Consider the following 27579-nt stretch of genomic DNA (forward strand, 5'->3'; position numbering starts at 1 on the left):
ACTAACTTTTTTAGAGTCTGGCTGAACCAATTGCCCTGTGGAATATCCAGTGTTTTGTTTTTATCTATTTCACTGTGATTAGGTTCAGGTTAAACTTTCTTTGGCAAGAACACTGTAGTGGTAGAAAATAAAAAGTAACACGTACTTTTTGGCATCACATCAGGTAGTATGTAATGTCAGATTGTCCTACAACTTATTTGCTAAATTTAATCCTTGATTAACATAGTGAACACTAGGTGCCATTGTAAAAATAAACTTTTCCCTTTGTAATTGCTGGGTATTCTGTGGATCAGTACTTTGAGACCATGTGAGTAGCCTGTTCCCCAACAACCTTGCTTAGTGGTTTCAGCAGCCATTGATGATTCTTGCCTGAATTAACTGTTAACCGTGGTTAAGAGATGCAAAATGATGGGTTTCTTTTTTTTCTTTCTTTTTAAAGATTTTATTTATTCATTTGAGAGAGAGCACATGCAGGGGGAGAGGCAGCAGGAGAAAGAGAAGCAGACTACCCACTGAGCTGGGAGCACACTGTGGGACTCAGTCCTAGGACCTAGAGATCATAACCTGAGCCAAAGGCATATGCTTAACCATCTCAGCCACCCGGGTGCCCCAGCATGGTCGGTTTCTAATGTTATCATTGCTTCTGCTTCTGTTGGCTGGTGTTTGTCAAGAAGAGCACTTTCTTTGAGTATTGTGAATTTTTTTCCATTCAACTTGTTATACTTCTTTACTATCATTTTCTTTGTGTTGCTGAAATTGTGCACTAATCTGGCAAAGGAGAGCCCCTTCATGTCTATTCCTGTATCCTTTGATACAAACCAGTTAGTTTAGAGTACTTCATGCTTGCAGTGTGTCCTCTGTGCATTGTGTACTTTCTCTGCCCTGGATTCAATCATTTCTCCAAGAAGCCCTGGTACTATTTTAATGGAAAATGGAATTTAGAAACTAAAATTTGGGGCTAAGTTGCTATTGGAATAGCATTGCTTCTTAGACATTTATAGCTGGACTATTTAGAAAATCAAGTTTTAAAAAATCATGTATTCATAGAGTGATTTCCAATTTAAATTTTAAATATTATTATATTGTCTGAAAAACAGTTTTACTTCTTTTGTAGTTATTAAAAATGCTTGCAACCTCTGCACAGACAACTGTATATTTTAAATTTGGCAGGAAAGAACCCTGCCTCTTAAAACTGTTTTCTACTGGAATATATTAAATTTTATTTCATTTTTTCCTAGCCAGAAGTAATCAAAGCATAATTCTCTCTGCCTTACATAGAGACTAATGGTGATCTCCAAAACAAATAGGGTGCATAGTTATTATAGTGTTGCCTGAAGCAAATGACTCCTAAAATATGTGTCATGAAAGAGAATCAGGGTTCCCCTGTCCCTAGCACAGTGCCTTGTGCTTAGTGGGTAATCATAAACGGTGATGATATATAATGCTGCTGGATATATGTTCTGGCTTTAGAATTTGACATAAATCCTGCTTTTTTTTTTTTTTCTTTTGCAATAAATCTGATCACCGTTGTTCTTTTTTTCTTTCGATCATTGTCTTGAATTTGGGAGAGTTGAGGAAAACTAAAAAATATATAATTCTCCTGTTCAGATCAGTCAAATACAGTGGGCTAAAACGTCATATTCTAGTTTTCTACAAAATAAAATACCTAACCATCTCCCCAAAAACATAAAGTTTTTTCCATTATCTTCTCTAGAGTGTATACTATGTGGAGAATTAGGGAACTTTTCAGATAACATATTTCAATTTTACAGAAAGTTTAGATGCATTACGAAAGGAAATAGTAAATTAACATTTTTCAAAATAGTCATAGAAGATTAACTCAAACATTCTGATAACTAATGCACACAGTTAAGAATTCAGTTAGCACAGGAACTCAGTGGATATGAGTTGAAGGCCTTGTGGGTTTTAGGCGTTTGGACTATAGGCATTGTAGATGGAAAGATGAATAAAATCAGGGCCTTACTACAGGAATCAAACACACAAATGGGTCTGGAGTGCTTCTGACTTAGATGCATAGGTTTCCATCACAGTACTGTTGCTCATTGATTGTATGACTTTGGGAATGTTACCCATCTTCTGATTTACTTTCTGGAAGCCACTACTCTTTCCTTCCTTTGAAGTGGAATTATCTTTGTGGTTTGTTAATTAACTCTCTTAAAATCCTTAATAGTCATTGTTTTATTTGTTTTGTGAGGTTTTAATTTAAAAAATGTTCTAATTCTTCCTCTGTCATCAATGGCACTACCAGTTCTAGAAGGTTATTTGGTCATGTTCCGGTTACTTAAATTCCTTATGAGAGTTGCTGGTTTTCTTTTCACGTTCATGGTTTGTGGTCCCAACTATACTAATAGAGGTCCAAGCTGTGGCAAAAAACAAAAACACCCCTCTGCGGAGGCACAGGGATAAGCTTCTCCTCTCAAGTCTCATCAGTTGCAAGTTATAGTCATTTCCCAGTGTCTGGGCCTGGGACTAGATACCTCTAGCTATGTGGGTCCTTTCTCATGTAGGCCCCTTATAGGTCCATTGTGATACCTAGGATCTGCCAGACCCTCAGGATACTACAGACATTAAAATGACAGAGATAGCCAGTTACCCAGAGCATTACAGCTTCTGCAGGCTGAGCGCCCTCAGTGAATTCTGAAAAACCCATTTTTGCATATCCCTTTAGAGGAGACCTGCTTTCCCTGCACAGGTCCTTACTCGGCACCAAGGAGAACAGAGCCCTCCCACACTCATATCCTGTCCCCCCCAACCCCATTCATGACACACTGACCCAGAAAAATCTTTGTTTTCTGATATATTCTCCAGGGTTTGCCATCCCTCTTGCCTTAGTCTTTGTAGGTATCTAGAAAGAAATTAAACTAAACTGCATGATTTCAGATTTTAAAATCATGAGACAAAGTGAGAAAAGAAGGTGCTCATCTAGAAGATTAAGTGGAATTGTTATAAAGAAAAAGTTATGGAAATGGATAAAGGATCTCAATGTGAGACAGGAATCCCTCAGAATCATAGAGGAGAACATAAGCAGTAACCTTTTCAATATCAGCCACAGCAACTTCTTTCAAGATATGTCTCCAAAGGCAAAGGGAACAAAAGCAAAAATGAACTTTTGGGACTCATCAAGATCAAAAGCTTCTGCACAGCAAAGGAAACAGTCAACAAAACAAAGAGGCAACCCACGGAATGGGAGAAGATATTTGCAAATGACAGTACAGACAAAAGACTGATATCCAGGATCTATAAAGAACTTCTCAAACTCAACACACACAAAAATCATCATGTCAAAACATGGGCAGAAGACATGAACAGACACTTCTCCAATGAAGACATACAAATGGCTATCAGACACATGAAAAAATGTTCATCATCACTAGCCATCAGGGAGATTCAAATTAAAACCACATTGAGATACCACCTTACACCAGTTAGGATGGCCAAAATTAGCAAGACAGGAAACAACGTGTGTTGGAGATGATGTGAAGAAAGGGGAACCCTCTTACACTGTTGGTGGGAATGCAAGTTGGTACAGCCACTTTGGAGAACAGTGTGGAGATTCCTTAAGAAATTAAAAATAGAGTTTCCCTATGACCCTGCAATTGCACTACTGGGTATTTACCCCCAAAATACAGATGTAGTGAAAAGAAGGGCCATCTGTACTCCAATGTTTATAGCAGCAATGGCCACGGTTGCCAAACTGTGGAAAGAACCAAGATGCCCTTCAACAGACGAATGGATAAGGAAGATGTGATCCATATACACTATGGAGTATTATGCCTCCATCAGAAAGGACGATTATCCAACTTTTGTATCAACATGGATGAGACTGGAAGAGATTATATGGAGTGAAATAAGTCAAGCAGAGAGAGTCAGTTATCATATGGTTTCACTTATTTGTGGAGCATAACAAATAACATGGAGGACATAGGGAGATGGAGAGGAGAAGGGAGTTGAGGGAAATTAGAAGGGGAGATGAACCATGAGAGACTATGGACTCTGAAAAACAATCTGAGGGTTTTGAAGGGGTAGGGGGTGGGAGGTTGGGGGAGCCAGGTGGTGGGTATTATGGAGGGCACGTATTACATGGAGCACTGGGTGTGGTGCGTAAACAATGAATTCTATTAGGCTGAAAAGAAATAAAAATAAAGCTGGGAAAAATAAATAATATGAATTAAAAAAAGAAAAAGTTATGAGGGTAAAATAAAACAAATTGCAAAATTTAAAGAAATAATAGAATAAAATTTCCCTGGACAGATTATAAGACTGCAGATTAAAGGGTTTATCAAGTCTTGGGAAAGATGAATTATAAGCAAGACACAGTTAGATATACCTTGGTGAAATTCCTGATTTCCCAGATGCAGGGAAAATCTCAAAAGCCTGTACAGAGAAGGAACAGGTTCTTTACCTAGAAAGAGAGTTGAATTGGACTTCTCATCTAAAACTCTAAAAGCTGGCTGATAGTGGAATAACCTGTCCAGACAACCAAGATAAAGGGTTTCTTATCCAAAAACCCATTATTCAGACAAAGCGTCATGTATCTATCTACTAGCAATGGAAGGCATTGAATACACTAGGATTTAAAGAGTACCCTAATTGAATGACAGCTCAATTAGAATGGAAATCTCAAGATACAGCGGAAAACACTAAATTTTTCTATTAGACATAAAGGAAACATTAAGGGTTTTTTCTTACAATATTTTTTTGTTTCATAAATTCATACTAAGCACTTTTACAAATTCCTGTGTACTTTTACCCATTTAAATTTAACTATAATTTATGTAGAAAAATAGAGAAGTAAAAGCCTTCTATAAAGGATGTAAGAATGTATTGGTAAATATAGTATCCTGGTTAGAGGGATATTTAGTTTATTTGATAAATAATTAATATTTGGATAAATAATTAATAATGTACTTATTATTGTTAGAATTAGGAAGAAAACCAATAGCATCATTGAAACATTGGTAGAAATTCAAGAAAGAAAAAGGGTATGCACTGAAATGGACCAAAAACAAGATAAAAGATAAGACACAACAATGTAACTAAATGGAAGTGGAGTTGTGCTTGCAGGTAGGAAGTATAAGGTTGGTGATGATCGTTAGTCCTAGTGCAACATCATGTTGACTTCTTATAAAACAAAAAGTCATCAAGAGACTCTTAACTATAGGAAACAAACTGAGGGTTGCTGGAGGGGTGGGGAGAGATTAGGGTAATTGGATGATGGGCATTAAGGAGAGCACATGATGTGATGAGCACTGGGTGTTATATGCAACTGATGAATTATTGAACACTATCTGAAACTAATGATGTACTATATGTTGGCTAATTGAATTTAAATAAAAAGTCATCAAAGGGATTTGGACACAAAGACGTGTACATGGATTAAATTCCAAAGAGTACCTACTCCATAAGGAAGTGGAGACCAGCAGTAGCTTTAATAACTGAGACTATTGAGACAGAGACACAGAAACTGATAGCAAGTGTTTTGTAGGCAGAATGACTTTGCTAAAACAGTAATCAACTGAATTTCCAAGGACTGTGTGGGCTGGCATAATGGATTGGAATCCAAAAGGCCCCAAATATGTGTCCATCGTCTCCATCCAGCACCTCCCCAAAAAGCAGTGTCATAGGAAATGAGAAAAGCAGAGAGAGAAAGTTCCCATATTCTCTAGAGGTTTAAATTCCAAATTTCTAGAAGGAGGAACTGATCTTATTTTTTGGATATTTAATAGATAAATCAGCCCATCCCCAACCCAGACCAACTCCAGATTTGAACACAAAGATGCACCCCTCACCAAAGCTTTCAAGAAGAGGAAAGAGTGAGCCCTTTTTGGGGAAGCATGTTTTCTGTTTCATTCTCTACTAATTATATATCTAACAGATCTAACCTACAGTCAGAAATATAAAGAAATAAATGAGCAGGAATAGGTGGTCCATAATCAAGAAAAAGAACAATCAGTAGAAGGAAATTACAGATGATGAAAATGTTGGATCTGCAGACAAGAACTTTAAAATGGCCTTTATAACTATGTTAAATAACTTTTGAGGAAACATGGTATGATGAAGTATTTCAGCAGAGAAATGGAAACTGTAAAAAAGAAATAAATGGAAATTCTATACCCAAAGAGTATAATAGATGAAATGAAAAATTCATTAAGTGGGCCTAATTGCTGATAGTGCACATGGAAAGAAAGGTTCAGTGAACTCAAAGACAGAACAATAAAATTTATCCAAATGGAAGCACAGGATATGGGAGGGAAGTAACAGAGCATCAAACTTGTGTGACTACATCAAATTATCCTAACAAGTATAATTGGAATTCTAGAAGGAAAATAGAAGAGATAGGGTAAAGAAATAATGGGCCAAGAGTATTACACCTCTAATAAAAGACATTCATGTAGAAGATATAAAAAGCTTACCAAATCCCAAGAAGGATATATATGTAAATGAAACCTCACCTGGGTATATTTTAATTAAACTGAAGGAAATGAAACCTAAAGAAAAAAATCATAAAAGCAGCCAGGGGGAAAAATGCATCACATTCAGAGAATAATAGGAAGAATTGATGACTCCATCCTCATAAGAAATAATGGGATAAATCAGTGAAGTTCTGGAAGACAATGGCTATCAATCTACATTTCAATACCCAGCAAAAATGTCCTTCATATATGAATGCCTGCTAAAGACTTTTCAGGAAAAAAAAGTCACCCACAGACAGATTCTACAAAAGGTTCATCAGTCTAAATGGAAATGATCTCAGATGAAAACCTGGATCTGCAGAAGGAATGAAAACACTAGAAAGGATAAATGTATAAATATAAAAAGCTGATTTTTTTCATTCTTAAAGACTACTGAGTGCTTAAAACAAGTATTGTGACAGCATGTTCTGGGATTTAGAACGTAGAGGTAAAATACGACAGTAGTGTAAAGGGTAGAAGGGTAAATAGAATAATACTGTTTTAAGATACTTAACATTGTTGGTAAAGTAGAAAAATCTTAATTCAGGGTATACTGTAACAAATTAGAGATGTCTGAGATGATCTCTCACCACTAAAAAAAAATAGAAAAATGTGTAGCTAACAGTATAGCCATCAGGGATGTAAAATGGAATAGTAATAGTATTTGATTATTTCAAAAGAGTATTGAAAAAAGAGGGAGGAAGAATGGAACAGATATAGATGCAATGAAATAGCAAGATGGCAGACTTAAACACAGCCATATTGGTAATCACATTAAATGTAAATCAAAAAGCAGAGACTGTCAGACTGGACAGTCTAGTGGTGGATATTTATTGACACATTGATTTTTTTTTTATTTAGTAGATTAATTTACTCTACAGATGTAATAATTCTTAAGTTCATTTGACTGTATTACTACTGTATTACTGTATTACTACTGCACAACTCATGTATTTAGTAAACAAAAAGTTAATTTAAATAAACACAAACAATTGTATTTTCATTTTGTTTATTTGTTTCCCAGAAAGTGAGCGTATTAGGTAGGATTCTCTAGAGAAATACAACCAGTAGGATGTATATATAGATTTATTTTGAGGAATTGGTTGATATGATTGTGGATTCAGGCCAGGTACAAAACCTGCAAGGTTAGTTGGCAGGCTAGAGACCCAGGGAAGAGTTATAGTTCAAGTCCGAAAGCAGTCTGTTGACAAAATTCCTTCTCTTTCGGGGGAAATCAGTCTTTTTCTTAAGACCTAGGATGAAGCCCTCTCACATTATGGAAAACAATCTGCTTTACTCAAAGACTACCAATTCAAGTGTTTATCTTATCCAAAAAATACTTTCACGGAAGTATCTGGAATGTTTGACCAAATATCTGGGTACTGTGGCCTAGCCAAGCTGACAAAAATAACTAGCACAGTAATCTATTTATTATGAACTTTTCACTTATCATCATACCTTAATAAAAGTGAAATAACATACCAACAGATTTTTAAGATAAAATTTACTTAAAATAGTTGTTTGGGGACCTTTTTTCTTAAGTTTATTTTTTCTGTATATTCTTTACCAAAAGCTTGAGCAAGCATGTTTGATTGTCTTTCCAAATGGTATTATTTCAATAGGCAATCTAAATTTAAAACTAAGAATTTATCTTTGGGTAATGCACTTTTCAAAATGTTAGGGTTTTTTTGGTTTGTTTTAAATTTAATTTAATTTAATTTTATTTCAGTGTTCCAAAATTCATTGTTTATGCACCACACCCAGTGCTCCATGCAATATGTGTACTCCTTAATACCCCCCACCAGGCTCACGCAACCCCCCACCCCCCTCCCTTCCAAAACTCTCAGTTTGTTTCTCAGAGTCCACAGTCTCTCATGGTTCGACTCTCCTCTCCGTTGTTTTTATCACCTTATCCTGAAATTGAAACTGTAAAATATGTAGTTTTTTCTTTGTAATTGTATAAGCTGAAGATACATATCTGGGGTTTTTTGTGTTGTGTTTTTTTTTTTTTAGTTTTTTTTTTTTTCAACATTTTGAAGTTACTTTCTAATTGGATGTGAATTTTAAAATTAGTAATCAGTCTAGGTCAGTTTTTTTTTTTTAAAGATTTTATTTATTTATTTGACGGAGAGAGATCACAAGCAGGCGGAGAGGCAGGCAGAGAGAAAGGAGGAAGCAGGCTCCCTGCTGAGCAGAGAGCCCGATGTGGGGCTCGATCCCAGGACCCTGAGATCATGACCTGAGCCGAAGGCAGCGGCTTAACCACTGAGCCACCCAGGCGCCCCAGTCTAGGTCAATTTTATAACAGTCGGATTACAATAGTGAGAACACACATGTAAAATGTATGTTGCTAATTCCTGACTCTCGTGGTGTGACCACTCATTTAAAAGCCAGTGTATGCCAGACTTCTCAGTGAATGTGGCCAAAGAGGGCTGTGGGAGTTTGGGCACCAGGGAAGTGGGGATTTCACCATTTGTTCTGTAGACCTCAGTATTACTAAACTCTCACAGTAAGGATCAGCATTATTTGAACATTTTCTAATATGTTTCCTTGGGGTTTTTAAAAAATTTTTTTATTCAAGGCCAGTGTTACTCCATGAATAAAAATGAATAAAATAAAAATAAAAATAAAGTGATTTCCATAAAAATCACTTTAAAGATTTTATTGATTGTTTAAGGCGAAACTGTTAATTTGCTCTGTCATTTTTTTTTTTCAAAAAACAGACATCTCTGTTTTACTCAAGTCTTGAGGTCAGAAAGTACAACTTAGCCTTTATAATTTATCTTTTTTCATTGATCCCAAGTATAGTTACTCAGTAAATATTACTTGATTGAATAAGTATTATTTATACTTCATTGGCTAATAATAGACGCTGAGAAAATTTTTTTAAATGAAACAAAAACCATGTTTTTTTAAGATCATGTTTTATGATATTTTGTTCATTTTTAGTATATTCTTGCACAGTGATAAAAAGTGTTTTGTGATGCTCTCACTTAATCCTTTATCATACTTGAAGAAAAATGAGTTTTAAATGCCTGTAAATGAGAGAGCTGTTGTTTGTTTCAACTAGAAATTGTGCTAATTGCTAACAGTACATTGCATTCTTGCTTCTAACCAGACCTGCATGTAACAGCCTATACCATTATTTGAAAAAACTTTTCTAATGTCCTGACTCACATATCGGTTTACTGATGGACAGAGACTGTAAAGTAAATGAGACCCACACCTGTGTTCGTTTTTAACTTGAGCTAGACTTTGAACCAGTATCTTTACAGATGAGATACAATGTGTTATATCCTTAAAAGCTGTTTATTAAAAAGATTGCAGAAGAGGACATTGGGAACAAAAAGGTAAATCTACACATGATAAAAGGAATTTTCTGAAGTTTAGCAGTCATTATTTTAAAGGAGAGAATCAGGGCAACTTTTTTTTTTTTTCAGACACTCCATGGTGATTGAATAAATAGAATATGGCATGGTAGGAAGTCAAATGATCAAAGAGAAATTCAAGTGGATTTATTTATTCTTTTTGAGAAAATAAGGAGGTGATTCCTTTTATAGCCTTTGTGATATTTCTTTATGAAAACTTGACGACCTCAAGTCAGAAATAAAAGTTTAATGGAAGAAATGCAGCAGAGTGGAGATAATGATATAATTTTTGAGCCAAGAGCAGGATATGGACACATCTTGCACTATTGCTAAACACCACTTGAATAGGAAGATTGGCTCAGCTCACTTTGAGTTGGCTCTCTTAATTAGCTAAACTCTCCAACTGTTTCTGACCAAAGAATTCATGATACAACTTTAAAGGTTCCTGCCATTCATGTGAGGCTTTTTTTCTTATAAGCTGTAGGAGTCACCTCTTACTGACATAAATGTTTTTAAAATAAAATGGTTAGGTATAATAAGCAAATATTCACCATCTTTTCTTTTCATAGGGATTAACAGCATGGAAAGAAAGCCTGGTAACCATCATGTAGATACAGCACCAATGGTAAGGCAGTCTATTTCTGCATTGCTAAAATGGATAAGCTACAAATTGATACTGGTTATAGTGACACAAAATGCCATTGTAGAAAAAGCTTGTAACCTTTTTTTTTTTTTCCTGTAAAGATTTTATTTATTTATTTGACAGAGAGAGAGAGATCACAAGTAGGCAGAGAGGGAGGAAGGGAAGCAGGCTCCCTGCCTAGAAGAAAGTCCGATGTGGGGCTCGATCCCAGCACCCTGGGATCATGCCCTGAGCCGAAGGCAGAGGCTTTAACCCACTGAGCCACCCAGGTGCCCCCGTAACCTTCCTTTTGCCAAAAGTTATATCCCTTCCAGAAAATTAACCTCATATTTTCCTACTTAATGAGGAAAACATACTAATTTTTACCAAGATATAGGAAAATAAGATACTGTATCATTTTTACAGGTACTTATTTATATTAATGTTATATATAGAATGATTTTAATTTTAAAATATCTCATATTTTGGGCGCCTGGGTGGCTCAGTGGATTAAGCCGCTGCCTTCGGCTCAGGTCATGATCTCAGGGTCCTGGGATCGAGGCCCGCATCGGGCTCTCTGCTCAGCAGGGAGTCTACTTCCCTCTCTCTCTCTCTGCCTGCCTCTCCATCTACTTGTGATTTCTCTCTGTCAAATAAATAAATAAAATCTTTAAAAAAAAAATAAAATAAAATAAAATATCTCATATTTTGATTAATATAAATATGCAAATTGATTTACACTCTTTAAAAGGAGTGTTATTTTGCACACTAGCATCATTATTTAGAGTGAATATTTCATTTCTTTTATGGATTGCTATGCTTTATTATTATAGCAGTGAAATCTCTTATCCCTCTTCCATTACTGCCAGACAACAAAAGGCATTTAACAATTACAGTACCTATTTACTATGTTAAAAATAATTATACAAGAGAATGTAGAAGGAAAACAAATTTCCCGTTTAATCTCTGAATATAATATTTGAATGAAATATTTAACCTCTGAATATAATATTTGAATGAAATATTCGCCAGTTTCCACTTGAAAGAGTCATATGATGATATAGGCTAGCACATATTTTACTCTTCACCAAGCATAATCTTGTTTCTCTTATCCTTTCTGTACATTAAGTCTTTCAAGTACTCCAAAGAATTCATCATTTCCTGTTAGAAAGATTTGGTAATATAGGTAATATATTTTAGGGACATAAAGACAATATTAAATCATATTTAACTTTATTGATGATATTTTCCTCACTGGCAGATTGACTCCACTTTCTATTTGTAAAAAATTCGTGTGATTGAGACAACGTTTGATAAATTAATATGTGGGCTCTGGAAAAGAGTAGTGTTTGAGGAATTGAATATCATTATAATCATGAAAAATACTTGGCTAGGAGCATCTGGGTGGCTCAGTTGCTTAAGCGTCTGCCTTCAGCTCAGGTCATGATCCCAGGGTCCTGGAACTAGCCCCACGTCAGGCTCCCTACTCAGCAGGGAGTGTGCCTCTCCCTCACCCTCTCCCTCTGCCTTCCACTCCCCCTGCTTGTGTACTCTTTCTATCTCTGTCTGTCAAATAAATAAATCAATCTTTAAAAAAAAAAAACAAAAGGAAAGAAAGAAAAATACTTGGCTCTAGTTTGTATTGCAGTTATACCGGTAAGTATGCTAAAATAGTAGTTATAACGTTGTGTAAATTGTGTTTTTTAAGATTAAAAAGAATGAAGACTAGCAATTATGGGAAATAATTTCTTTTCTCTCAGGTGTAGGTCTTAAAAGCTGAGGTGCCTGATGTGTGACTTGAACCTTTTGCTCTTTGGGGAGAACTCGGGGTTTTACTTGTTCTCCTGGTTGTGGGTCACTGTCCTGGAACGGGGTTTATGGCAAGGTTGTACCTCAGGCTCTCTCCTACATGCTTCTGTGTGGTTTTCTTCTTGTTTGCCTCAGATGTAGTCAGCATTCAGCCAGTCTTTAGGTTTTGTTTTGTTTTGTTTAAGATTTTATTTATTTATTTGACAGAGACCACAAGTAGGCTGAGAGGCAGGCAGAGAGAGGAGGGGGAGCAGGCTCCCTGCCAAGCAGAGAGCCCGATCTGGGGCTCGATCCCAGGACCCTGGGATCACAACCTGAGCTGAAGGCAGAGGCTTAAACCGACTGACCACCCAGGCACCCCAAGCCTTTAGGTTTTTTAGAGGAAACTGTTTCATACGTAGCTGCAGACTCAGCATGTCTGTGGGAGGAGGTACGGTGATGATCTTCCTATGTACCCAACCATCTTGAACTGGAACCTCTTAATGTATTTCGAAAAGATATTCACTGGATTATTTTACATACTTTTGAAATTAATTTTATTTCTACAGGCATTCCTACAGCATCTGTGTTTACATTTTGGTTTTGTTGGTGTGGGGGGCGGGGGTGTTGTACATTCTAGAACTCAAAAAAGTACATCCTGGCAGAGTTGTATTTCTTTTTTAAGTGGGCTCCACACAAAATCCTGAAATCAAGACCTAAGCTGAAATCAAGAATCAGACACTTAACAGACTGAGCCACCCAGATGCCCCCAGAGACTTTTTTGTTTTGTTTTACCTTTAGACAGATTGTAGGTTTCCTTGTTAATTAAATGAGGAAATAATAGAGCTGACTTTTCTTGCAGTTGTGAGAAATAATGGTATTAACGTTTGCAGCAATGCTCTAATGATCTCGGAATGATTCCAAAGAACCAGGAACAAAATCTAATACATAAGAGTTTAAGTCTTGTTGATTTTTGTTTATGTTCTTCCAGTTGGATTGTTAAGTGATAGCTCCTAATGTATTAATAAAATTTCCGATTTGTGAGGTCCGTATGTTTTAATATACTTGGTTTATAGAGGCATACCCCAAACACTCATTAATTTTCCAGGTTCTCACTTGCGCCAGGCTGCATTTTTGGTATGTTTTTCTGAATCCTTCTGTCCGTTTACTACAAACTAAAGATATTCTACTGCCCCTCACTCCTATTTAGTCCCTCAGCTTACTGACAGTTAACCTTGGCCCTTTCTCCACAACAGAATTACAAGCCTTTTACCCAATGTCTTCTGATCCTCAGGACAGGAAAAGTGATTTTTCACAGAAATATGATGATACCTAATTGCCATCCTCTGTATGGGTGTGCCCTTGTTTTCCTCAAAGGGTTTAAGAAAAGAAAATATTTATAGAGATAACAGAAATGAAAAGGTCTGTTTAAAAATATAACAAAGTATGATATTTATAAGTCAAATGTGGTACCCTACTAACCTAAAAATGAGAGATACTTCTGGGGCCTGAGAAAAGGAGTGGACCCAGGGTATAGTATGGCTGAGGCCGGGTCTCTGAGTGACTTCCTAACCTGGCCCGTACCCATTAGTCTCCAGCTTACCACTCTACACGGTATCATTCCAACTTCCCACTTGCTCCACGGACCGCCATGAATGGCATGGGTCTAGGAGAGTGCTAGATGCTAATTACAGCTATCCAAAAGGGAGGGAAATGAGACTTTCTCAGACCTCTATAACAGGGAAAGCTGTGTTTCTTGAGATTCCATGTGGGAATGAACTTTTCAATAAATATATGGTTACAGAGGATAGTTTGATCCCGTAGCACTATAATGTGATGCAGTGTTTTTTAAGTAAGTATAGGTTAGCCTGAGAACAAAACCACCTCAGTCTTTGTTCTGTGTTCTCTCCCACTCTCTTTTTAACTTACTTATATCCTTCTTTTTTTCATTTATTACATGAGATTTAATTTTTTTGTTTGGTATTTTTTTCTTTCTGACATAAATAATACCATATGTGTTTTTGAGATGCCTTCAATAGAAATAAAACATTATATCCCCACATGATGTGACCTCCTCCATCAAGCAGAATCAAACCTTCGTAACTGGCTATAATCACAATTTTTTTTTTTTTTTTTTTGCATTTTGAGCTCTTAATTTTGTTCATATTTAGGAGTACATTTTCAAGTTTTGTTTTGTTTTAAAAAGACATTTATTTATTTATTTATTTATTTATTTATTTATTTGGCAGGGCATACCAGAGAACATGAGCAGGGGTGCAGGAGGTGGGGGAACAGTGGAAGGAGAGGCAGTGTCCTTGCTGAGCAGGAGCCTGATACAGGGACAGATCCCAGGACCCTGGGCTCATGACCTGAGCCCGAGGTAGATGCTTAACAGACTGAGGCACCTCTCAAGGTTTTTTTTGTTTTTGTTTTTGTTTGTTTGTTTTGGTTTTTTGTTTTTTTGTTTTTTGTTTTCCAAAAAATACCAAGTGAGAGGTATATTGTCTGAGTCTAAATATCTTATTTGTCTTTGAATAAGACAGTTCGCCAGAGTTTTTAATTATTTGGACATAAACTTTTCCCCTCAGAACATTATAGAAATTGACCCACTTTTGCATTCCAGTATTTAGTGTTTTGGAGAGACATTAGACATCAGTCTAACAGTTCTTTTGCATTGGTAGCTTTGCCTACTCATGTGTTGTAGATTTTCTTTTATTTTCTTTATACCTGATGTCCTAGTTAAGATTTGATGGTTAAATGTGTGTCTTTCTTTTTGTCCTGAATGGTATTTAGGACACTGAGTTTTTGTCCTGAATGGTATTCACTCAAACACTTAACTATTATAGGAAAAGCAAAGAAGACATGAGACAGTCTCATCATAATGGGTTATATGAAAATAATTAGATCATGCCACTTTAAGAACTAGTTGCTGTTAAGGATAATATCAGACTCAGATTAATCAGAGGTCATTGTCTGAACCCTGAAAGGCAGGTGTAAAAGTTAGTTAATAGTTAAGTCAGCGCAGGCTTGAGTCCTCATATTTACTTTAAATGAAAGACTCATTTGCAAATCAAAGAGAAACAACACCTAGCATAAGGAAGTCTCTGTACATGTTTGTTCTTATTTAGGTTATTACAAACCTGCCTATAACCTACTCTATGTATAACAGTTCCCATAACTTTTTATATTTTCTGGTGGAATTAAAACATGGTAAGCCATGCTGAATATATACACAATTTTTAGTGACTTGAGAAGAAATTTTTTCAAGTCTCTTCTAGTGAAAACTGATATGTTAAAATTCACACATCAGCCTAGCCTCTTGTAATCAATTTCTGATTTTTGTAAAGCCCCTGCATTCCACACCTGTAACACTAATATTACTCCTTTCTTCTTTTACTCAGTGATCCCACAACTCTCATTAATGAGAACAGATTTTCTTTTAACAAATGGATTTCCTGGCCGTTTATAAAATTACAGCTTGCATTTTCACAGAAGCCTACATATCTGCCATAGCAGGTTCAAACAAAATTCAGGCTCTCTCATTTAGATTATACCAGTTATGAGATACTTTTGCCATTTTTCCAAATATTCCATTAGTTATTAGGAATAAAAATATCATAGACTGCTTGGAAATTTAAATATTTAAATATTCATTTTTCTTCATTGTTATAAGTTGAATTTAACAAACTTTTAATTCATTCATTCTGCAGTTATACACCTAGGTTTTCTAAGGGTCTGACTGATAAATTTTTGTCATGTAGTAAACTTGAATATGTTTAACAGTATTTTATTCTGAAAATATATGAGATATTCATGATGTTGTTCACCCTTTAAACTTATTTATAAAAATATTAATCTGAATCATACAAATTAAACTTTATTCTGAGACTCTTTTGGATTATATGATCATCTGTACTTATTCTACAACATTTTAAGTTGTCTTTGTTGTTAGATTCGTATCATTGTTTAGCCCATTCTAAGTTCACAAGACTGCTACATGTTCTATTATTACATGCTAGTATAGTATGCCTTATCTATATATTTATGTAATTATGTCTTTCACATAATATTTAACATAAAATTTGGGGCAATTTGTTTAGTTCAGGTGAAATGTCCTTGATCCAAAGGAAGCACTCTATTCTTTCCAATCTATAGAATTTTCCAGGAATTCATAGTATGCAAACTGGGGTGAATGTGCCCCTATAAAACTCATAAAATAGAACCTCTAACCAATCTCTTCCTGAAGATAATTGCAGGGTGGAGAGGGAACTGATAAACTATAAGCTTTTATAACTTGTCATAAAAGAATCTGTTTTTACTTATCAATAAAGTAGCAATTCAAAGCAGTCCTGTTGAAATTCAAGTACAAATACTAAATAGATTTTCCTTTAAGATCACTTGTGAGTTGTCCGTAATATAACATTTTTTTAGAATACATAGACATTGGTTGTTTCTCCAGACATTGTAAATTATGAAGCTTTATGTAGGTTTTTCCTGTTACCATACTCCACTGACATTTCTGTGTTTCTTAGACTTTTTTTTCTCTAATTCTCTTTTGAATTTATTATTTTTAGAGAATAGTAGATTCAGTTTTAGACATGTTAGATTTCAAGTAACCAGAGGCAACAAGTACAGATGTTCAGAGAACTGAGAATATAGGCTTGAATTTCAGAAGAGAGGATGAGTTTGAAGGTGGAACTTTGCTGTGCTTGATAGAGCCTCACTCGACAGCTGTGAAGTCCGGAAGGGAGATGCAGGAGTCAGAAGGCTCAGGGGTAGTTATGGGAAGTCTTGTGTATCATCATGGGCAGGGAGCAAGCAGGTTCTTTACGACAGGCATCCAGACATTGGGAGTTGGAGAGGAGAAGTGAGTTGGGGGAAATCGGAGGGGGAGATGAACCAAGAGACACTGTGGACTCTGAGAAACAAACTGAAGGTTTTGGAGGAGCAAGGAGTGGGGAGTTGGGTGAGCCTGGTGGTGGGAATTAAGGAGGGCAGGTATTGCATGGAGCACTGGTGTGGTGCATAAACAATGAATCTTGGAACACTGAAAAATAAAATAAAATAAAATTATTAAAAAAAAAAAATCCCACACATCCAATCATTGTAATATAAGCTGAATCAGAAACGAGTCTCCTCCTTCTCACCTCTCAAATCCATTCTCTGCAGAGCTGTTTATCCAAAGTGCAAATATAGTCAGAGATTTAAGATCCCATGGTGTGCCCCTTTTCCTACCAGTTGAAAACAAAGCTATTTAACATATCATTTGACATCCTTCTACTACCTTTCTAAACTTATTTCCAGCTTTTCCCCCGTGCTCTGAGCTACTTGCAGTTCCCTGAACATGTCTCTGCCTCTCTCTTTACGAAACAGTATCAGAAGAGGGGCAAAGAATACTTGAGTTGAGAACCACATTACCTGGCTCCACAGCCTGGTTCAGTTACTTTTACTCCACGTGACTTTAAGCAAGTTTCCTTTGCTGTTTGTGTTTCAGTTTCCTCATCTGTAAGTGGGGATAATAACATCTACCTCAAGGATTGCTATGAGGAATAAATGCGTTAGATGCATTACACCCACTCAATATATTTGTATATACCAGATATTGAATATAATTTCATCACAAGAGATGGCCAGATATTGAGGAAAAGAACATATCCCAAGCCTGAGGAGTAAAACTAAGTCAAGAATCAAAGGGAGGACCCCAGGGTCCCACCTGGGTCAGGGACATCAGGAACAAGGGAATCTTTGTCACAATGGCCTGCCTGTGTCTTGCCCAACGTTCTTCATTTTTCTGTGTTCATTTTTTAAAGTTTGTTTTAGGATGTATTTATTTATCACATATTGTGACTCGCAAGGAGTTGATGTAGAAGTCTCGTTACACCAGGACAACAGGCCTAAACTGGGACTGTTAGGCAACTCTCAGCTTATTCATCAGTTCCATAAATCATGAGAGCCAGGGTGATCTTTTTTAAAAATGTGAGTCATAATGGCTTATCATTCTGCCTAACAGTCTTCAATAACTTTTCCTATGTTTAGAATAAATCCCAGGGCCTGTAGGGCCTTGCATGATCTGGCCTCTGCCTACCTCTTAAGCATCGCCTTATAATACTCTCTGCTCTGAGTTTCTCAAACACAGCCAGACTCTTTCCCACTCATCCACAGGCCTTTGGACATTTGGTTTCTCTCCCAGGAATATACACAGGCTTTTTATATAACAGGTTTTTTTCTTTAGATACCACTAAATGTCAACTTTTCAAAGGATTTTTCTTTACCACTCTGTCTGAAGTAGAGACACTCCCCCTTTTAATCTTTTTTATTGTACCTCATTTTTTCCTTCCTAATATTTTTCTCCACAATAATTTTTATTTAGTTCTTTGTTTATCACCTGTCTTCCTCAATAGGATATAAGTTCCATGAAAGCAGGGACTATGTCTGTCTTACCATTGCCAGTAGACTGTCATATACTCCTTGGATGAATAAATGAAAATATGCTGAAACTATAGGAATAAGTGAGAGCAAAGAGCTAGGATGGAACTGAGGCATGTCCATATTCAAAATATTGGAAGAACCTTCACAAAAGACAAGTAAAGAGAGATGAATGCCATAAGAGATCAGGAATAGTGTAGCATCTTGGTAGCCTGGGGAGTATGGAAACAGGGAGTTTTTGTTCTATCGTAGGTAGGAACTTTTGGAAGAATGGGAACTGTGCCCTAGAAAGGAAGCTAGATGGTCATACTTGTTGTTACGGTGAACCAGAAGAATTCAGAAAGCCTGTCACCAGAAGAAGATGGAAAATAGAATACAAATTAACTCAGCCTTTTTGTATGTTGCTGACTTATTTCACAAAAGAAAGTAGCATTTAGCCAAAAGGGTTGCTACAAGATGAACCTATATGGAATGCAAAGGAAATGTTTTTTCATGTTCTTCAAAAGTGAAAAATTAAATTTGGGTATTTATGTAATAATATTACATTCAAAATAAGTATTTCCCAGATGGAAGAAAAGATCCAGCAATATAAACAGGGCAGGAAAAAGATGCAGATTGGATTTTAACATTTGGCAAAGGAGTAGGATAGGGCACCCTTGCCAAGGAACTTATCTAGTTGGTTAAATGAGGAATGTTGAAAGAGTTCATTTTTGGGTCTAAAGTTCTTTGAATCTTAGCTGCCCTTACTGTTCCAACAGAACTAATAAAGCAGAAAATCTAAGCACGTCTCTGACAGTCATCCCTTGAGCTCTCACTCATCATTACTCTCATTCATCTTCTCAGAATTCAGTTAGAATATGCTTCCTTATATTATACACATGGTATTTGTGCCCACCATGTCACGTAACAAATGCCCATCACCATCACTGCTATTGGAAATTGCCTGTCGCTTAAGTGGTGGACACAGCTTAGCTGTCTTCAGTAAATAAGAAACATTCCTTCCTTTCCCTTTCCTTCCTAAGTCCCTTCCCTATAGGACTAAATCTCCACCTTCACAAGCCCAGTGCAAGGTGAAAGGATGCCAAGCAATTGAATATGGCATTCAGGGGTCTGTGCAAGTTGGCCAACACGCTGGTTGGAGAGCATGTGTAGTACAGTCATGGAGAGGCACTGGCCAGGCTGCCTGGTGTTCCACTGAAAGAATGCTGCTCTTCTTTTTTGTCCACTTCAAACTTTTACACTGTTTTTCCTAAAATAGGAAAAGGCATGTTCAGTTATACAAACTTGGTGGAACCTGAGGAATAGGGTAATCATGACTCAAGGACAATTCCAAAGAGCCTAAATTTTTTTTAAATAGTACATACATCTAAAACATTTGAAAACCAAAGAAATTAAAATTATTTTATTTTAGGCGAGGTACTTTCTTAATTAAGCCAGGAGGTATCTAGAAGTATGAACACATGGTTCTCATAAGACCTTACTCCAGAGGAATTGTTTTCGTTATTTTTCCCTTCTGTGCAGCAAAAAAAGCAAGTGCTAGAAGAGTGTCTGCTCCCTTACGGACTTAACCTAGGAAGACAGGAGCCAGAAGGTGGAAGCTCTGTTTATTGATATAAAGGGGAAGTGGTAATATGCCCTGCCCAGAACATTTGCTTAAGCCCCTAACCTTTTTTGTAGTATTTACTGTCGTCGTAAGTACAGTCTATGTTTCTAGGGTATCAGTTAGCCTGTGTGCATTAATAGATGAATGATGTCAGTATGAAAGCAGAGAAATTCTTTTCTGATGTTTTAAGTGTTAAAGCAATCAGAGGCCGGCTTTCTCACCATCGAATGGAAAGATGGAGCAATTTTTTCAAAGCCAAAAAAACCTTTTTTAGTGACTACTTTAGTTGCTGCTAGTACAAATGAAGGTGCTAAGACATTTCTCCCAATTTCAAAAAAATTGTCTTATTTGATGGATGAAGTCTAAAACCCGGATTGGATTTTTAATTTTGATGAACTGGGCTCTATTGAAAGTAAATATTTTTAAGGACCTGCATTTCAGGCGAAATCTCATGGATGCTAGGCAGTGAAGCTGCAGAGTCTCAGGACTGACAGACAGTAATGCTGGGAGCAAATGCCTGCACAGATTTCACACGGCATTAGCACTTCGGTTAGGATTGTTACTGACAGTACCCTGGTGACGAAGTGCCATAGATTTTAAGTAGTTGTCAACAACCAGATTTTTTCCATAAACCCTGCTATATTTAATTCACAGTTTTAAGAATGTGAGGCCTTATAGCAGAAAAGCATATAAAAAATAAAGGAATATTAGCTCCCCTACTAAAACATATAATACATCAAGAGAAGGAGTTGGTGTTTTATTTTTTGGGTTTGATTTTGGCTTTGGTTTTTTGTTTGTTTTGTACCTCTCTCTCCAGTTTGACATTTCATTGTATTGTATTCTATTGTTTTGTATTGTAATTGAAATGTACTTGACACACAGTGTTACTTTAGTTTCAGGTATACAGCATGATTCAACAGTCCTGTAGCTATGTGCCCTCACCAAAAGTGTAGCTGCCATCTTTGACTACAAACACTATTACAATACCATTGACTATAGTCCCTGTGTTGTACATTTTTTCCCCATGATTTATTCATTCCATAATAGAATTCCGTACCTCCTACTCCCCCTTCACCCATTTTGCAGCTTTTAATATGGTTAAGACTATCATTTTACCTTGGTCTCCTCTTTTTTAGCTTAATTATATCATTTTCTTCTACTTACATTAATCTATATTGTTTCCATTCCAGTTTGTTCTCATTCTTAGGAAAAGTGGTATCCAGAACTGGGCTTAATATTCTAATCGTAGTGAAAAATGTAGTGGTTATTATTGGTTTCTGTAATCTGAATATTGTGTTTGATGCTAAGCTGTGACCTACCATCACTCCTTGAGGCTTTAAAGATGTGCTGTTAAAATATATTTCCCATTATTTACAGATCTGTGCCTCGGTATCCTCATCTCTAGAATGGAGCTAATAATAATACCTACCTTATTTAGTGTTAGACTGTTGTTTCAAGTACTGAGTACAATGTCCTACACACAGTAATCTTTCAGGTATTAGCTTAATACTATTTAACCCAAAGCATAGATTTGTTCATTTATCCTTGTTGAATTTCATTGGTTTATTTTTGACTCACTATCCAGCCTGCCAGAATTCTTTTGAATTCTATATTTTTTCCATGTACAATAATAGCTCTTTCCCAAACTCTGTAACATTGACAGATTTTTATAATACCGCTTATTAATTATATTTATTCAAAACATTAGAAGAATATTGAGCAGTGAACGAAACTAAAACAGCAATAATTTCCTTGCTTGTGGACAATTTAAGTTTTTATTTGTTAAGTCATTTTGTTTGGGACATATTATTATTTAAAAGCAATTTCAGTGTTACATTGCATTATATACTTTAGCAAAGTATTTACTTGCATGTCTTTTAAAATAAGATTTGGTGATTACTTGAAATTTTTCTTCCAACCAGTATAAAATTCTATTCTTAAGGAAGCATTAATATAGTCCATAGCAGAAACCAAAACTGAGTTGATCATGCCAAAAAAAGGAAGGAAGCAATCGTTTAGAAAAGAAAAAATTTAGCACTAATCATCTTACAGAGTATTATTTTCCACTTCGGGGGAAATTTAATCAAAAGTCATCACACTAGTGCTCTGTTTTTCCTGCCTAGATGGACATTTATATCTGCAACTATTAATATTCCATAGATCCTTTTATTTTCCTTGACAAAATACATACATTTCTCTTCTGGAATTTATCCTGCTCTTTATCCTGCCATTATCTCAGGGTCCCCAGAGATCAGTCTTTGGCAGAGTAGCAGGACAGCATTCAGTAGCACAGACACCTCCTCGTATAACCATGTAATTGGCTCACAGATTGGCTTGATGCACAAAGATTGAGATAAATCGCTAGAGGAAATGAAACTTCTTTCTCTGTGTCTTGAATGAAACTTCATAAAGTTTTCATATCACCATACCTCTGCCTGGCATTATATATCTTATGGCAACATGAGCAGACTTCTCTGAGAGCACTTTCCGGATTCAGAGCTTATTTGCCAAACCTAGAAATAAATTTTTGCTTTGGGAAATGGAATTGAAGTTAGTAGATCCGTATTTGGTTTCAAAAATAGTTGTTTGGTGTTCTGCAGAAATATTTTACTACAAAACACCTTTCCTCTGTGATAACTTGAAGAACTTTAGGAGTTGAGTGGTAATGATTATACATATCATTTATTGGGCAATGACTGTTTGCTAAACACTCTGCAGAGTGTTTTATGTAAGTTATATCACTTGAATGTCATAAGAGTTCTAGAAAATAAAAATACTGTCATCATCATTTGCCAGTAAGGAGTCTGAGACACTGAAGGTCGTTAAATATCTCCTAGAAACAATTATTGGATGTGTTAATAAATTATGGTCGATGAACCACAAATATTAATTCCCTAAAAGTAGAGTCAGTTAATGAGAATAAACCATTACATACTAATATCACTCAGTGGCACAAGGAAATTGGGAGCAGCTCAGGTAATGTTAACATCAGTTAGCGCTTATGAAAACAGTTGATGGTTTTAAGAGCCCTGCTATGTACTCTATATTACTTCATCTGATCTTTGTATCCTCACTGTAACTTGTAATGGGATTGAGCAGGTGTAGTCATGAAGGGTAGCTGAGCATTACGGGAAAGGCTGACCAAAATAACAGCTAAAAGTGTCATGACGGCCTGGATTTGAGGAAAGCACTAGCCATATAGGACTCTTCCCTCTGAATAAATCTAATATAAAGTTACCTAAGAAAGCCAATTTTAAAAAATACATACTTTGGAAAATATCCACCTGCCCACCAAGACATTTTAATCAGATATGATTTGAGGTTAGTGGATGGAGTCTTAGTAGATTTCCTGGAAATAATTCAGTTTTAATAGCTGTGGGTGAGTTAAAGTCATATAAGTAGCAGAGAGTAATCTGGATGTGAGAAGGGGATCTTGGGGTTTGGTGGGAAGAAAGGGGCCCAGAAGCTGTGGTTTATCTAGTGCACTGGCAGAGTCACCTGTGACCTTGAGAAAGGAAATTACAGACACCTGCTGCACTTCAAACTATGCTACCCACATGCCACAGACAGCTGTTTGAAGAACTGGAGTGAAGGAATGAGAAGGTAATTGTAACTATTACCCAAGAATGAGGTGATTGGGCTTCATCCCTTCTTCCTTGAGACTTATTGTAAAACTCATTGTATACATGTAAGTTTCAGCTGATACCTAAGTATGACTGACTCCTCAATTGATGTTTCTGATCTTATTCTTTCCTTTCTCCGTTCTGCTAGAAAAATCTTTGTAAGAAGTACTTAGGCCGTTAACAGTTGTTGACCCAAAGAACCTAAAAATGAGTACAGCTCAAAATTCCTGTCTTCCCAGGACTTTCATTGGGCCTTTCCATGGTAATTTTCTGTCACTGGTGCTACTAGCTGCTTAGTTCTTACCAGCAAAACCTTGTAATATACTTATTCAGCTTAGCTCTCTCTCTCTTATGTCCCACATGTATTTCTTTCTCTTCCATTATATTTCTGCAGTTGAACCTCTCTTGTCCATGGTTCCATAGCCAGAATCAGGGCTCTCTGCTGTTTCATGGAGAACTCTGTATTTTTGCTCGAATCTGTTGTTTTATTTATCATAACCAATTTTACTTCCCATAACCATAATTTCTGTGATGCTCTTTTTTGAATCACAGCTTTATTTGGATTTAATTCACATAGCATAAAATTTACCCTGATAGGGGTGCCTGGGTGGTTCAGTTGGTTAAGCGCATCTGCCTTCAGCTCAGGTCATGATCCCAAGGTCATAGGATTGAGCCCCTCATTGTAGTCAGGCTCCCTGATCAATAGGGAGTCTGCTTCTCCCTCTCTCTTTGTCCCTTCCCCTGCCCTTTCTCTCTCACTCATTCTCTCTCCAAATAAATTTTTTTTTAATTTTACCCTGTTAAAGTCTATAATTCAATGAGTTTTAGTATATTCACAGTTTTATAACCATCACCACTCTCTTTTAAAGTATATTTGTTACCCAAAAAAGAAATCCCATACTCATTAGAAATCGCCACCACCGTCACCACCTCTCTCTAGCCCCCGCAAATACTAATCTACTTTCTATCAGTATGGATTTGCTTACTCTTAACATTTTATATAAATGCAGTTAAATCATATGTGACCTTTTGTATCTGGCTTCTTTCACTTAGCATAATGATTTCAAAGTTCATCTGTGTTGTAGCATGCATTAGAATTTCATTCCTTTTTATGGCTGAATGATATTTTGGTACATGGATATACCTTACTTTATCCATTAATCTCTTGAACATTGGGTTGATTCCATTTTTAGCTATGATGAGTAATACTACGTAAACATCTGAGTATAGGTCTTTGTGTGGACATGTTTTCGGTTCTCTTGGGCATAAATAGTACTGGAATTGCTGTGTCATATGGTAACTCTCTGTTTAACATTTTGAGGAACTGCCCAAATATTCTTCAAAGTGGCTAAACCATTTTATAATCCCACCAGCCATGTATGAGGGTTTAAATTTCTCCATATCCTCACTAACACTTATTATTGTCCTTTTTACTATAGCCATCCTAGTGGGTGGAAAGTAGTATCTTGTGACTTTGATTTGTGTTTCATTAGTGACTAAGGGCAGAGCATTTTTTAATTGCTCTATGTGTATCTTCTTTGGAAGATCTATTCAAATCCTTTTCCCATTTCCTAATTGGGCAAATGTTAATTCTGTTTTACTATATTATTAATTAGATTTTTTTTAGTGAATGTTATATAAGTATATGTATGTATTAGATTGAGAGATTATTATGCCAAATGTAAAAATGAATTGTTTTTAGAAATTGAGTTAAAGTTAGAAAATCTATAATTTGGAAGACAGGACCACATTTATAACTGTGGGCATCCTACAGAAATATGTTATTACAAAGCCTCTATAACTCAAAGAACTTTAGGAGTTAAATAATAATAGTTATATCTAACACTTACTGAATGAGTACTTACTGTGTGCCAGGCTTATGATGTGTAAATATATACATGCTGTATATACATCAATTGCATAACTATATAAATTATATATAAATATGTAAATATAATTATGTATGTCTAGTTGGGTTGTCTTTTTATTGACTTGTAAGAGTTTTTTATATACTCTGAATACAAGTCTTTTATCAGATATATAATTTGCAGAAAATCGCTCCCATTCTTAGGTTGTCTTTTCTCTTTCTTGATTGTGCCCTTTGAAGCACAACATTTTTAAAAAATTTTTATAAAGTCCAGTTTATCTACTTTTTTGTCACTCAGTGTTTTGATGTCTTATCTAAGAAACCATTGTCTGATCCAAGGTCACAAAGATTCATTCCAGTTTTCTTATGAAAGTTTTATACATTTAGTTCTACCTTTAGTTCTAGAATCCATTTTGAGTTAATTTTTGTATATAGTGTGAATTAGGAGTGCAACTTTATTTTTTTGCTTGTGGCTATCTAGTTTTAGCAGCACCATTTATTGAAAAGACTGTTCCTCCCCCATTTAATTATCTTGGCACCCTGTCAAAAATCACTTGACTGTGAATGTAAGGATTTATTATCTGGGCTCTTAATTATATTGCATATAATTCCATATTCCTGTGTTTATATCTGTAAACTACTGTTTTAATTTCTGTACCTTTGTAGTTTTAAAATTAGGGTATGTCCTCCAACTTTATTCTTCTTCTAGTTTGTTTTGGCAATTCTAGGTTCTTTGTTTCCATGTGAATTTTATAATCCCCTTCTCAATTTCTGTAAAATTTTTGATAGGGATTTTGTTGAATCTGTAGATCAAAATTGAAGAATATTTTCATTTTACTATTAAGTCTTTAATCTAGTAACATGGCTCTTTCAATTAATCTAGATATTCTTTAATTTCTTTCAAAGATATTTTATGATTTCCAGTATATAACTCTTGGACTTTCATTTGAAGTACTTCATTTTTTTATGAGATTGCAAATGAATTGGTTTTATATTTGGATTGTTCATTCCTCAGGTATAACAATATACTTGATTTTTGTTTATTGATGTTGTATTCCACAACCTTGTTGAATTTATTTATTCTAAAAGATGTTCTGAGTGGTTTTTTGTGGATACCTTCTGGTTATCTATATATAAGATCGTGTCATCTACTAATAGAGGTAGTTTCACTTCTTCCCTTCCACCCAAATGCCTTTTTATTCCTTGCCTAATTATCCTAGCTAGAATTTCCAGTTTAGTGTCTTGTTCCTAATATGGCGGCGGGGGGGGGGGGGGGGCTTTGTGTCTTTGACCATTAAGTATGCTTTTTTGTACATCGCCTGTATCAGGTTGAGAAAGTTCCTTTGTGTTCTTACTTGTTGAGTGTCTTATCAGGAAAGGAGGTTGGACTTCATTAAATTATTTTGCATTATCTATTGAGGTAACTATATGGGTTTTGTCCTTAATGCTATTAATGTGGTCTTTTAGGGGCACCTCGGTGGCTCAGTCTGTTCAGTACCCAACTCTTGATTTTGACACAGGTCATGTTCTTAGGGTTGTGAGATCAGTCTCACACTGAGCAGGAGCCTGCTTAAGATTCTCTCTCTCCCTTTACCCAACACGTATATATTGGTCTTTTACACTGATTTTCATGTTAAACCAAACTCTCATTCCTAGGATAAATTTCATTTGGTTATGGTGGGTGATTCCTTTTACATGTTGCAGATTTTGTTTACAGGTATTTTATTAATGCTTTTACATCAATATTCATAAGAAATCTTAGCCTTGTCTAGTTTTGGAATTACAGCAATACTCCATAGAATGATTTGG

General features: G+C 35.9%; 1 protein-coding gene across 9 annotated transcripts in view; it reads left to right on the forward strand.

Moving 5' to 3' along the window:
• Positions 1 to 27579, forward strand: part of AHI1 (Abelson helper integration site 1) — a 208834-nt gene that overhangs the window by 116739 nt on the left and 64516 nt on the right. For 8 of the 9 annotated variants that reach the window (XR_004284936.1, XM_032339436.1, XM_032339440.1 and 5 more), the window contains one exon: positions 10411 to 10466. The exons of the other annotated variant lie outside the window; for it this stretch is intronic. Coding sequence is in view for 7 of the 8 variants with exons in the window: in XM_032339436.1 (XP_032195327.1) it covers positions 10411 to 10466 (56 nt within the window). In the remaining variant the exon portion in view is untranslated. The remainder of the gene's footprint in view (positions 1 to 10410; positions 10467 to 27579) is intronic. 9 annotated transcript variants of the gene reach the window in all.

Source organism: Mustela erminea, chromosome 4 (assembly GCF_009829155.1).
Source record: "Mustela erminea isolate mMusErm1 chromosome 4, mMusErm1.Pri, whole genome shotgun sequence".
Classification (NCBI taxonomy): domain Eukaryota; kingdom Metazoa; phylum Chordata; class Mammalia; order Carnivora; family Mustelidae; genus Mustela; species Mustela erminea.